Below are 14,296 nucleotides of genomic sequence, written 5' to 3'. Positions count from 1 at the left end.
ACCGTGTTCACAAGAGCCCTCCACTGGTCCCTATCCTGAGCTATATCAATCCAATCCATACTATCCCACCCTATCTTTCTAAGATCCATTTTAATATTGTTCACCCACCCACGTCTTGGTCTTCCTAGTGGTCTCTTTCTTTCTGGCTTTCCCACCAATATCCTATATGCATTCCTCTTACCTCCATTCGTGCTACATGCCCTGGACGTTTTATATTTTTTAACAGCAACGTTAAATTTTATTTCCTTAATTTTTTATTTAATTGATGCCTTATTATTTTATATGGCCCAGGTAATGTTTGCTTTTCACTAAAGGTTAATGCCCGTTTACGATTTCACTCGACTTCTACCGAACGGGTTACCGTAGCGGTAACATTCTAGGCTTGTATTCGGGAGGTGCTCGGTTTGAATCTCAGCCAGAACATCAACTATCCTGAATGGGATATTTTCGCTGTTTTCCTCACTCACTCCCTCCAGACCACGACCGTTTCTTTCTAGATACTTTCCAATTCATCATTTATCAGTGACCGCACCGCTCGCCGCTGTATAGTCTCGTTACGGACGTCGTAAAATACAGGAGCACATAATACTGTTCTGTTGTTTCAATGAGTGGGTCCCTTGGCACCACGGCATGTCGTCTCCTCAGGTTTCTCATGGAGGACACGACCTCCAAATGTGGAATGCAACTGTGAATACAGGGTGATTCTAAATTATTATGGGTGTTTCCGTAACCTATAATATTCAAACTTTACGTGCCAAGAAAGGTGTGCATTATGAAGTTGTTTAGCAGTCTGCAGTGCTGATTCTATAAGAAATAAAACTTATTGAGTTACGCTTCTATATTCCATAAGAAGATTTATTCTGTTTTTTTTCCGGCTTGAAAATTATAGGTCACGGAAATCCCGATAATAATTTAGAATCACTCTGTATATTGAATAAGCAGTCGCCGACAGCCAAGAAGAGGTGGCCCTAGAATTTGAGGCAAGAAACAGCTTGTTACGAAATATTACACATGGCCCCAAACGGTGTTGATTTCTCTGGAGCGACCTGAATAGGATGGGATGTATGGACTGCATTCATCTGGCTCAGGACAGGGACCAGTGTGAGCTCAATACACATTCTGCTGTATGCATAATACAGAATATGCGTGTTCTTGCATGTACTGGATCCAGAGGTTATTTGATGACGCAAGTGTAGGGATCATTAAACTGCTTCATTTGGTTTATCTCGTTTTCAGATTCGATGTCGAAGTTCGCTTTGGGCATTCGAGGCAGTCTCCGCGGTTGCGAACAGTTACATTCCTGGAGAGAATTCGTAAATTTCCCATACGCGCTATGTTAACAACGGGGGTTGCGTTTCAAAACGACAAAAAAGACCACAATTTTTATTGCCTGAAATCGGATTATGCTATAAACATTGGAGACCATGTTATGCCATAAAATACCAAAATTGTTAAAGTTGTTACAAAATATCTGCATATTACTTAAGATGCATCTCAGGTCATGACGTAAGGAGGTGTGTGGCGGCGTTACGTTCATTTGTTTCATTTTCTGCAGCCACCTGCTCACGCTGGTTCCTCGCTCGCGGATTTTTATATCCTGAAGATGGAGGCGATACGTTCCTCCGAAACGTCGCTTTACACTATCTCTACACTGCACCACATCCCAGAAGACGGCGTTCTTCATAGTCACCGTCGTGAAAACCGCAAATCTTACATGTTTTCATTTTCGTTCGCACGTGTTCGTTTTTGTTCGGAAGATTTTTCAGATGAGCGAGAAATTAATTTCTCAGCTTGTTCCTTCCTTTGAGCTGAGACTGGTAACGGCCCTTCAGACCCCAAGACGGTGTCCTCGTACTTTGCTCCAGCTGGAGCGCGGTGTAGGATGTTCGCAGCTTGACCCTGCAGAATGACGGGAATGCAGAATGCAGAATTTCTGTCTGAAAATTGTGCTGAGGCCTATACACGCACGCGGTCTATACATGCGTAAATACGGTATTTCGCTTTTCAGTTGATCTCGGCGGGCGCTTATTTGCCCGTTCGTGCATGTATGTATGCGTCCCAGCGTGTGAACACTTCGACGAATTTTATTCATAGACGGAATTTATATCCACCACACGTCGGTGCCCAAAACTGTGGACATTCTAACTTCAAAAATAGTGGCCCTTCACAGGGTTCCCCCAAAACAAAATTGCGATTTTCTCGAAAACGTCTTTCTGCGATTTTCATTAAACTTCAGTAAACTGCATTAGCGATGTCTTCCGGAAAGTAAGTGTACGCGCACTGGGGGCAAAGATTTTTACACAACGTGTTGGTGAGTCGGTAAATTGCCGAGAGTCCTTGCCAGCACAGTCAGTTTTGGTTTCGGGTCCCGTCGGGACCAATGACTGTATTTTTGTTATTTTCAGCACCGTTTTAATATCTCCGCTCTGAGCCTTAATTGGACTGTCCCTATATGGCTTTAGGCTTCGGAACGAAAAGATGTATTTTAAAACCAAGGTCATTTCCTTAATTCCAGCATTCCGAGAATTAATCAGCCCGTCGCCATCTGTTTCGTTAATGAACCATGTAGCTCAGCTGTAAACATACCCAATGGCAGTGACGGGCATATGACGTTCTAGCAAATTAAACCACGCTGCTTACATGCAAAGACCTTTTCCTTCCTTATATTTCACCCCATTTTCAGTTGTGATAATTCTGTCAGATCGCACTGGGGTAAGGGTAGCTTAGTCGGCATAGCGATTAGCGTCTGAGCTGGACGATAGAGGAATCGGGGTTTGATTACTGGTATGGGTGCCAGATTATTCCCTTCTCCACATCTTCCACTCAAGTTCTGAGACCAACTCAGCCATCTGTACAGTTGGAACCTGGAGGCTCTTTCCCTGGGAGTAAAGCGGTTGGTGAATGAAACTGACCTCTTCTGTCAAGTGTCGAAGTTAAGAATACATGGAGCTATTACTCCACTCTGCCATATGTCCTCATGGCATGGTGTCTAAGTACCCTTATCTTTACCTTACAGAAGTACATTATCTCAAACTTTACATGATCCCAAAAGCTTCACCGATTGGATATTTCGAAGTTCTGCCATTGTACTCTTCCAATCCGGCCTAGATTATCGGCTATGTAGTCTGGTATAAATTTACTGGCATTTTCTAAGGCACTTATTGCTTCCATCTTCACGGTAAACGAGAAAGCTGAGCAATCGAGCTGTAGTCTACTTGCTTTCTCGACCTTCTCTTTGACACTCAAGACAGATGGAATATATTTCTCCTAACCATATTTAAATGTTACCAGACTGTACGGTGTCAAACCCCAGTTGATATTACTCTTCACAGTCACCTGCGTGAGAAACTAAAATCTAACAAACAAAATAAGTGCACTTTGTGTGACTCGCAAAACTACGCACAAGCTAAGAATCGAACTGTCTTCAAATATGTAGCAATAGACAAGCATTAAGCTCACCCCCAAGAATATTCCAAGAACATTCCTGGTACTCATTTCTGTTAGAGGCTGAGTCGACCCCAGGGACAGAGTGCAGCTGGAAGGATTAGGTCAAGATTCCTGGTACTGATTTTTGCTAGAGGCTGAGTTGACCCTCTCAAATCCAACAATTTTCTGCTTTCCATTTAAGCCATGGACATAGGTGGTGACGATGAGGGGGTGTCATTATAGACAGTCCACACCGTTGGTAGGTAAAGACAGGGAAGCATCGATCATAATTACATGGTTATGCAGTGCAAGAACGTGATGACACTGCTTTTTTTTTATCAACATCAGTTTACTCGTATAGTGAGAGATAAGGGGATTTTTATAATCAAATTCTTCACTTTATTATTCAGTCTGCAGACTTAAGGTAATCATGTGAATTAGGTGTGTTCTTTAGTTGAGGTACAGAAGAAGTAACAACCACACAGCTGTGACTAAATTTCAAGCACTGGTACAGTGAACACAGTTCTTGCCAGTCGCAGTGGTTAATGAAAGACACAGAGACTGGAAACAACAAGGCCAGGGGGGAGGGTTAGAGGAACCCCATTTTGTGTTTATATTCCTCAAAACGTGACCAACTTGTGGGATTACTGTGACATACATACAGACCCACTGCTAACACATTCCTGTGGGAGCCAGTGTGCAACAATAGGGTGTCCGTTGCTAGGCAAAGCAGAGCTCTGATTGCCACTTGCTTTCATGCTGGTTTCTTGTTTGGCTAATTGACCTTGAAGATGGAGGCGATATGTTCCTCTGAAACGTTGGTTGACTTTCATTGGACTACATGGCTATATATCCCGGAGGCTAGTACTCTTCAATGAAGATTCAATTAAGGGATATTCTCCTGAGCAAGATTTATATTTTTATATGGAACCCTATTCCCAATGTACGAAACAGTTAATGTCTGTGTTTTAATTTTCCAGTTGGATGTGTCAGTATGCAAATAAACTTGTTTGGAACGCTGAGAGGGATAGTGCATAACCTCATGATTTCAGCCTTTTCACCTGGCTAGTTCACTTCTAAACATGAATCATACAACACTTCATATTTCTCTTGCTGATTAAATGCTATTACTGAACTGTGAATTAGCTGGTCCATTTGTTGGCTTGTTCTGATTCAGTTGTTTAAAATTCACTTCAGTCATTGGCTGGTTGACCTCATCATCACTGATACTACAGCCCAGTATGAGTTGTCTTCTATTGGAGGCGTTCTTGCCAGCATTACCTGTTCATTGCAATGGATTTCCAATTTGTTTCCCCAGCAAACTTTACATTCTCATTCATACTTTAAATCCATCATAGCATCTGCATTTTGCCTTTGCTTCTTCCTTCTTGTGCCCATTTTAATCTATATATTTTTAATATATTTAGATACTACATATACTATGTATTCCTATATACTCGTATAACTTCATGAGGATGGTCTTGTACGACCAAAACATGTAGAAGGAATAAAAAGTCAAATTGTAAAACATTAAAAGAGAGTATATTCGTTGTGTTGACGGTTAACCGAATTCCTAGATATACTCGTATATACTACAGTCTATCTGTACTTCAACATTAATATGGACAATATGTCTGCATTCTGTCAACATGGCAGCTCTGTTTCTTTCTGTGTAACTAAGGCTCTCAGGCTTTAGCATCTTTGTTTGAAGAAGCTGTCCCAGCATTTCAGCACATATTTCTGTTACTGTCTTGGTGTGGTCGAAGTGGAAAGTGGAATTTAGTTCTTGCAGTAGGAGTAAGGGTGATAGTATGGTGCTACCATGTATGCAAATGGCTTTTGAGAACTAGTTAGATGCTCCAGTACAGTTATGTAGATGCTCCATATTGGCATGAAACCTAGGGTAGTAACTAAAACATCATTTGGCAAACCTCTTTTTTTACGATTTCGATTTTTTAAATATTTTTATAGGGGGGATCCCCAATTTGTGCTCCACTTCTAACCGGCAACCATGGGGTCAAGGACTCAGTCCCATTGCACCCCTAGAATTATGGAAATAACAAAAATGTAACTAGAAAAATCTGTGCAGTGGGGGACATTTTGTTTTCTATTATTGAGGTGACGTACCAGTTTAGTAAATAACATACACGTACACCATTGGAATTCAAGTAAATACAAGAACAGATATTTATATGTTATTATGTAAGATTTGAGGCTTTCACGGCGGTGACTATGAAGAAAGCAGTCTTCTGGGATTTGGCACCGTGTATATGTGGTGTTAACCGACGTTTCGGAGGAACGTATCGCCCCCATCTTCAGGGTTGAAGAAGTATAAGTAAATCTGCAAGCGACAACACCGTGAGACACGGTCAAGCAGACTGCTTTCTTTATATGTTATTAGTTCTCCCAACTTTCCTTTAAGAAGTGCCAAAAATAATCAATGCTGCCAAGTTAAGTATTTATGAGAGACAAATATATGTACGGAAGGACTAAATGAGGAAACCCAAGAAGTTATGGAAGAACTGAACACTGATTTAGCAGTGATTGAAGACAGACCACAGACAGAAAAAAAAGGCCTCTGAGAAACATATACACTTACTGTCTACAAGTTATCTAAACAGCTATCAAAATAGACAGACAACCCTGCAGCTTCAACTGTGAAGATGGGTACAAATTGAGAAAAGCCTGATGTACCTCTTTTCTTTCAACCCTTCTTTATTAAAGTATGACTCCATCCCATTGAATAACACCCATGGCTGAAAATTGGAGTAAACACCGTTGCTTAGTTTTAGAGTGCTTCATTTTGAATAAGTTATTTCCAGTGCCTTAAGATGCCATAATTATTTTTTCCCAGGATTGACATGTATAGTGACAAATCCATGAAATTATGTTGAAAAATTTTCTTTTAATTAAAAAATACAAAATTATTCTCCTATTTTGAAATATTCTACAGTAACGTCAATGTAAGTTTGTAGGAAAATTTTCTTCCCTTCCTGTTCTGCTCCCAAAAACACCTTGACACATCCATGGTTGATACTGCACTTCGAGTGGATTTATTGTACTAGTCCCTGATGGATGGGTATGAAGCACTGCTGGAATTACATTTGCAGGTGAAACATGAAATGCTTGGAGACGAGACTGCCCCAGTGCAACTTTATCCACCACAAATCCCCCCCGTTACCCTTTGTATTTAGGACAGAATATTCACCTTAGAATTTTTGTTTTAAGTATGCTGCTGTATGACAAATTTTCAGATTAGATGCAGCTAGTTAATTTTTGTATATTGTATACTAACATCAGCAGTTTTTGACAATTATTATCCATATATCGCTGATCACAGTGGCCGAGGAGTCTAAGGCATGAACTCTCTTTGCCCGCTCGAATGCTGGGATTGTGTGTTCGAATCCTGATAGAGGCATGGATATTTGTCTACTTTTATTCTGTGTTCATGTTGTACTGTATAGGTAGTAGCCTTGCAGTGGGCTGATACCCTGTGCAAGGAGTCCTGCTGACTGTCTGCAAGATTAAGAAACTGAAGTGAAACAAAGCATTTCTTGGATACCGTATGCTGTAGATGGAGCAAAAGGAATATGAATGAATGAATATCCATATATCTACATTTCTTTACAGATGTCAGAAGACAGTGAGGAAGCACATGAACTTGATCTAGAAAGCACAGAGTTTGTCGCTGATGAAGATTCTGATCCTGTTAAAATCAGAACTGAATTGACGTAAGAAGGTTAATCTTAAGTAATCAAAATTTGAACATCATTTAGGTACAGGGGTTTTATATCTCTTGGTGTTTTTTTTAGTTTGCTCAGTGTTTTCCAGACATTTTTATTCGTGGATCCTTCTAGACCTCCTAAAGTAGCATAACCAAAGATAAAATGTGCGTGAGGATATTGCTACAGAACAGGATGTATTTTATATGATTAAAAAAATAAGATAAAGTAATTAAAATTGTGTATTTTTCTACATAATACTTGGGGGGGGGGAGGAGAACTGATTTATAGTGAAAGTTATTGGAATATTATTTGGAAGCTGCATTACTGAGACAGGTAACAGCATCCAGCATTCTAATATTTCATGTTTTTGTATAATGATATCAGAATTTCATTCAGAATTTGGCAATGAAGGGAATGGATTCTGACCCTGCATAATCTTAAGTTGCATGTGAAGGGTCTTGTTTTTGAGCTAGGATGTTCGTATTCACTGGGATCTGAACTATGACAGATAAACCAGTAAATGCTTAATATGAATCAGCTTCAGTCATTCATGTGCTGGAAAGGTATACATCTTCATATTCAAGGAGTCTGAAATTGTGTGTATCCCTAAAAATCTTGAGATCAAATTTTTCACCATTATATTACTTTTTTATATTATGTTAGAAAGTTAATAATTCATAGTTCTGGCTTTTTTTGGACTAGAATTTGCATTTCAAGTGATTTGTTCAGATTTGTAATTTTAATACAAATTCCATCATTATAATAATTTATGTACAAAACCTCTTGTTGAATGGCATGGTTTTATGAAACGTAATTTTGGAATGACAGATACAGTGCGTACAATCAAGTGCACGCTGCGGCTGCAATTTGCCGTGAGTCATACCACCGCAGAACGGATGCAACTCCTCCCCGCGACTGCAGTGCTCCTATGCCGATGGTTGCATAATCGGAACCCGAGGTTGCATTAAACAGTCAGTCTTTGTCTTGCTGTGGAAGTGGAGTGGAATGTTTACAGCTGTCGACAGACGGTGGAAATGAAGTTCACTATTAAACAGCGTGTGTTTATTGTCGAAACTATTGCAAGGAAAAACATTTACAGAAAATTCGCACGTAGGTTTCGTCAGAAATATCCTGACTCGCCAGTTCCCACAAAGTCGTGTGTAAACAGGCTTCTGAAAAAGTGGCGGGCCACAGGTTCAGTGAGTGACAAGAAGAAGCAATCGAAGAGAACTGTGCTGACTGAAGAAAAGGTTAAGGATATTCAGGCAAGATTACAGATCAGTCCTCGAAAATCGTTAAGACGCTTAGCACAGGAAACTGGTGTTTCGCTAGGATCTGCTCGCACAGCCACAAAGTTAATCAAATTTCGCCCGTATAAAGTAACAGTTGTGCATGAGCTGAAAGAACCAGATCATGCAGCAAGAATTCGTTTTTGCAACTGGCTGCTGCAAAATGTACACGATGGAATAGTGGATCCTCAGCTTCTATTCATGACTGATGAAGCGTGGTTCCACGTTGGTGGCCACGTCAATGCACAAAACGTAAGAATATGGAGCAATGAAAATCCTCACGCTATACAGCAAGTGCCATTACATAGTGAAAAGGTGGGTGTGTGGTGTGCTGTAAGCCCGCGGCGAATCATTGGCCCCATATTTTTCCACGATACCGTGAACTCTGATCGGTACATTAATGACATACTGAATCCCTTCTTCGATCAGTTGAATGCCGAAGAAAGACAATACGGGTATTTTCAGCAGGACAACGCTACAGCACATACGGCTAATGCATCCATGGTCGCAATACAGGAAGTGTTTGAAGACAGAATTGTCAGTAGAGGACTGTGGCCTCCCAGATCCCCAGATCTCAGTATTTCTGATTATTATCTTTGGGGCAACCTGAAGCAAAAAGTCTACAAAAATAATCCCCGCAGCATTGATAGTCTTCAAAATGAAATTACACGCGTAATTCATTCAATTACCGTCGACGAACTGCAGAGAGTGTCGCGTAATTTATTTGTGAGATGCGCGGCATGTTTGCAAGCAGAAGGAGGTCACTTTCAGCACCTGTTATAAACCACGGTAAGTTATCTTTTTACTGTATTCTTATAAATGTGTGCATGTAGAGCAACTGATGGACGGAGACTCAGCGACACCACTACACTCACGCTATCGGGGAACGGCACTGCAGTCGCGGGGAGGAGTTGCATCCGTTCTGCGGTGGTATGACTCACGGCAAATTGCAGCCGCGGCGCGCACTTGATTGTACGCACTGTATAAACCAGTACAAGTTCTGAATTTGTCATATGATGCCTAACTTCTTCATTGGCCATGGCATGAAATTGCGCAAGGCTTTGCCAGATGTTTCCTGGCTTTGGTATAACTTCAAATTGTAGTATGCGGAGTTGTTTTATGGATGATATTGACATCTCTAGGACAGTAGTTCGAACTAGTGGAATGCCAGTGGAAAATATAGCAGGAATATTTGTTAGTCCCATAACTGGTGACAGTTTCCATTGATCTCCTTGACATAATTTCATTAAATATGCTCACTATGAACTTTAACATTTCTGGAAAGAGTGTCTGATAGAGTAGGCAAAATAATAATAATAATTAAGGGTCAATTTAAAGGGAGTTACCAGGCTGGTTGCCCTGAGGCCTACACAGAACAGAAATAGAATGCATAGATTTCATTGCTGCATTTCCTTTGCATTTTGTCTCCACAGAAGTGACATAATGTCAAACCAACAAGCAATACACAAAAAAGTCTCTACTCAGACTAGATGTTTGCAGATATGAGAAGATGGAAACTGTAACATAAAGCATCGTGACATTTGAGACTGTTTCAACTAGATTTCGTTTATAACAGTTGAAGTTCTTTGTTGAATTAGCCTAGCAGCAGATGGTAGGGTTTGAATGGCTAGCATGCAAGAAAAAATTAATACAACTATTCTCACATTGCCTTTGTGACCTTTGCAGATGTAAGCCCGATTTAGTGCCACAGGGAAAACCACGGTGGAAGGATGCAGTGCCTCAGGTACTGTTATACGAATATCATGTATTTATGTGCAGTTAACTAGCCAGGACAGTACAACAGTGCCTCCTCTCAGCATTCAGTAGATATTCGTCTACTTCATAATTCATTATTCATAATTCATAATTTGTTTATGAGTACATCCATAAACTGTTACGGGTCATTCCATGTGAAGTCATCCAGAGAGGTCGCTCACCATTTTTAAAAAAATTCAAATTTTGTACACTTATTTCTACATATATTCACACCTCAAAAATATTAAAAAAAAACTGTCTTCTGCTCTGTTCTCCCGGTACAGCCGTTTTTATAATGCGAAAAAACGCGTTTTCGGCTCAAATGGAGGTTTGCGTTATCTTCTGTATCTCGATAACTATTGAAGCTAGAGACTCAAATGAAAAACCCATATGTTCCTCATGATGTGGGAAACAAATCATATCATTACAAGGTTTTACTCAACTCACTTCCCCTAGGTGTAATTAAGCTTGAAACTCACCTATCGATTTTGGGAAAAACGCTATTTTTAACCTTCAGAAACCAATGGGAGGGGGAAAGTATCAGGTCTGTGGTTTCTACCCTTTATTTTCTCCTACATGAAGAATATAATCACATAGTTTTGAATACCGTACCTATTTTTCAAAATTTTCCAGGAGCTTCCAAACTTTGCTCTGGGCCTAAAATCGGCCATATTTAACGTCTCATATCTCCGGTGGGGAAGCTCCGAAAAAATTTAAACTCATAGCTAATAATGCTCTATTCCAGAGTAACATGGAGTTAAAATTTCAACTTTGATATTCAATTAATAGCGAAGTTTCTATATAATGCGAAAAATGCTTTTTCGCCTGAAATGGAGGTTTGCCTTATCTCCAATATCTCGATAACTATTGAAGCTAGAGGCTCCAATGAGAAACCAATTTGTTCCTCATGATATGGACTATAAATCATATTATTACAAGGTTTCACTCAACTCACTTTCTCTAGGTCTAATTAAGCTCGAAACTTATCTATCGATTTTGGGAAAAACGCTATTTTTCACCTTCAAAAACAAATGGGAGGGGAAAGTATCAGATCTGTGGTCTCTACCCTTTGTTTTTTCCTACATGAAGAATATAATCACTTAGTTTTGAGCACCGTACCTATTTTTCAAAATTTTCCAGGAGCTTCCAAACTTTGTTCTGGGCCCAAAATCGGCAATTTTTGACATCTCATATCTCTGTGGAGAAGCTCCGAAAAATTTGAAATTCATAGCAAATAATGCTCTATTCTAGAGTAACTTGGAGTTAAAATTACAACTTTGATATTTAACTAATAGCGAAGCTGTGGGCACCTTGAATTTTACAGATTTTGCAGACAATTGTTCGTTTCTCGTTCAAGACGAGATTCAAAGTTTCCACTGGGTAAATCAACAGGCTACACGTCACCCTTTTGTGTATTACTACAAGGCGGACACTATAACAAAATGCCCAAGCTTGTGTATGATCAGTGATCATGTAAAGCACGATAAAGCCACAGTTTATGTGTTCCAAAAATTTCTTATCGCCGATGTAAATGGAAATGTGCCATCAGTCAGGAAAGTTATTTATTTCAGTGAAGGCGCTGGAAGCCAATATAAAAACAAAGAGAATCTTTCTAATTTATGTTATCACTATGAAGACTTCGGACTTGAAGCAGAATGGAACTTCTTTGCCACCTCGCACGGGAAGAATGCCTGTGACGGTATTGGCAGCACCATGAAGAGGCAAGCAGCGGAAGCCAGTCTTCAGAGAACTCATTTTAATCAAATCATGTGCCCGCTAGAACTGTAAATATTCTGCACACAAAATATCCCAGGGATAGTTTACATTTCTGTGCCAAAAGAGGAAGTTGCAAGAAATGAAATAATTCTAAAAAGCATGTTCCAAAAGTGCAAAACTATGCTCCACACCAGAGAAAAACAATGGGTCGTCCATCTGGAGGAAAACACGATCAGGTGTTATAAAACATCCAAGTCAGATGATTTCGAAGACATCGTGATAGTGGACACTCACTGAACTACGTGTACTTTCAAACAAACTGGAAAATAGTCATTGGAGTACACAAAGAACTAATACCATTGGATGCAGGTAAGCCAGTGTTGAGGTATTGATCTTTTTTGGTAAAATTCAAGGTGCCCACAGCTTCGCTATTAGTTCAATATCAAAGTTGTAATTTTAATTTCAAGTTACTCTGACTCTGACTCTGTTAAACCTGAGAGAGAGAGAGAGAGAGAGAGAAAGTTACTAGTATGAGTGAAAGTCTAGCAGTATGAGTTGTTGAGTGAATGGAATCAAGACGGTTGAAGCCAGGAAGTGACTACAGCAGAAGGAGTAATTGTGATACTGCAGATGGCAGTAATTGTGAAATTGTGAATTGTGTAAGTGTAAGAGCGAGTGTGCAATAAATTCGCTAGATCCAAAAAGACGTGAAGTTATTTGTCGCGTCACAAACACCCAACACGCGAAAATATCCTTAATCACATTTACGATTTTTTGCACCATACCCTCTTTACCTCTCCCATTTAAATGCAAAGCATGATTTGTATATAATTCCAGACAGTTTCCCACTTCAAGAAAATTAAGATGTTCAAAACACTTATTATATTTCATTAGCTTTCTACTGAATTTTTTTACTGCGCTGTTCACACAGGATCTCTCCTAGAGGTCATGGTTATAGGGAACGTTTATTACACCCAAATCTGTGTGATTCTGCCTAATTACACGGTCATTCATTTGCCGGAGACCATTCTCACCTTCATTTTTCTCTACATCGCGACTCACTCCCCACACAATAAACACGTCTTTTTGTGAGCTCACAGTTCAATTAACGTAGTAGTTATCTCTTTGATGTTTACCCAGGTTAGACTATGCTTAAGGAGTTCATTTGCCATACCTCTCGCGTGGCCAACACCCATCTTTAGGGCTCTACTACCACTTCCCCTACTATTCTTCTCACCAGTTGCCATTTGATCGTTACATAGAAACCACGACCACAGGGGGAACACTTCTTTTCATCAGTACCACTCAACTGCTGAGTCTTATTTCGAAAGCCCAAAGGGAAGACGGCGCTATAGAGACCTTTTACGCATATGTGAAAGGCCTGTGACTAGACAACACAATGTTTTGATTGATTATTTAATATACAAAGAACGCTATTTTTACAATATAGAACATAAGCACAAACAATAAAATTCTTTAATAATATAAACACAAATGCATTACCTCCACAATAACTGTACTCTGTTATATAGAACATAAGCACAAACAATAAAATTCTTTAATATAATAAACACAAATGTACCTCCACAATAACTGTAACCTGTTAGTTCTTGTAGCGCGCAACTAGTTGGGCCGTGGCGCCACTGCCTTTCCTCCCTTGCCCTAATGATAATATGTACGCACATTTTTCTTGCGTCACGTACAAAACGGACACACTTCTTTTTATCAGTAGCACTCAACTGATGCTTGTCTGCTGGAAGGCACAGACATCGCAGATATTCATCGCATTCTCTGCAGAAACTGAACAATTAGCTGGCTCTGATCCTCTATCATCGTCTTCATTGAATCAATCTCCATCTGTATTTCGGCACGGCATTGTTCTTGCAGCTCGCTTATCTGTTTAATTGAATGCATCTCCTTATTCAATCGAGCGAATCGCTGTTCTTCCTCGTGCACCATGTCTACCACAACTTTCATCTGTGAGACTAGCCCAGTACTCTCATGAAACAAAATGCTCATGAGCTCCTGTTCTGTTTTGCCTTCCCTACGCCACCACCGTCGATATATGTAACGTGGGAGATAATACAACACATTAATAAAGAAGACTGGGATAAGCTCAAAAATCAGCGGGGCAAGGAGCGTCCACAAATTCTGGAGTTCTGCTGGTGTGCCCCATCCTTGAAAGTCCCAGGACTGCGAGGGTTCCATTTCTTCTGCTGAGGCGATGGTCCCGACTGGGATTGTTTCGGATTCTGGAGCTGGTTCTGGCGGTGGAGTTGGCTCGGGCGGTGGAGTTGATTCGGGTGCTGGAGCTGGTTCTGGCGGTGGAGTTGGCTCGGGTGCTGGAGCTGGTTCTGGCGGTGGAGTTGGCTCGGGCGCTGGAGC

At 40.3% G+C, this 14,296-nt stretch overlaps 1 protein-coding gene across 3 annotated transcripts in view; it reads left to right on the top strand.

Moving 5' to 3' along the window:
- LOC111864688 (sugar transporter ERD6-like 7) overlaps nt 1-14,296 on the top strand; it is a 28,669-nt gene that overhangs the window by 6,082 nt on the left and 8,291 nt on the right. For all 3 annotated transcript variants that reach the window (XM_023852123.2, XM_023852177.2, XM_023852132.2), the window contains exons 2-3: nt 7,057-7,157; nt 10,127-10,184. In XM_023852123.2, the coding sequence (XP_023707891.1) occupies nt 7,057-7,157; nt 10,127-10,184 (159 nt within the window). The remainder of the gene's footprint in view (nt 1-7,056; nt 7,158-10,126; nt 10,185-14,296) is intronic.

The sequence above is a fragment of the Cryptotermes secundus genome, unplaced genomic scaffold, assembly GCF_002891405.2.
Source record: "Cryptotermes secundus unplaced genomic scaffold, Csec_1.0 scaffold352, whole genome shotgun sequence".
Classification (NCBI taxonomy): Eukaryota; Metazoa; Arthropoda; class Insecta; order Blattodea; family Kalotermitidae; genus Cryptotermes; species Cryptotermes secundus.
Note: the sequence above shows the minus strand (reverse complement) of the source record. Positions and strands in the feature narration are given on the sequence as shown.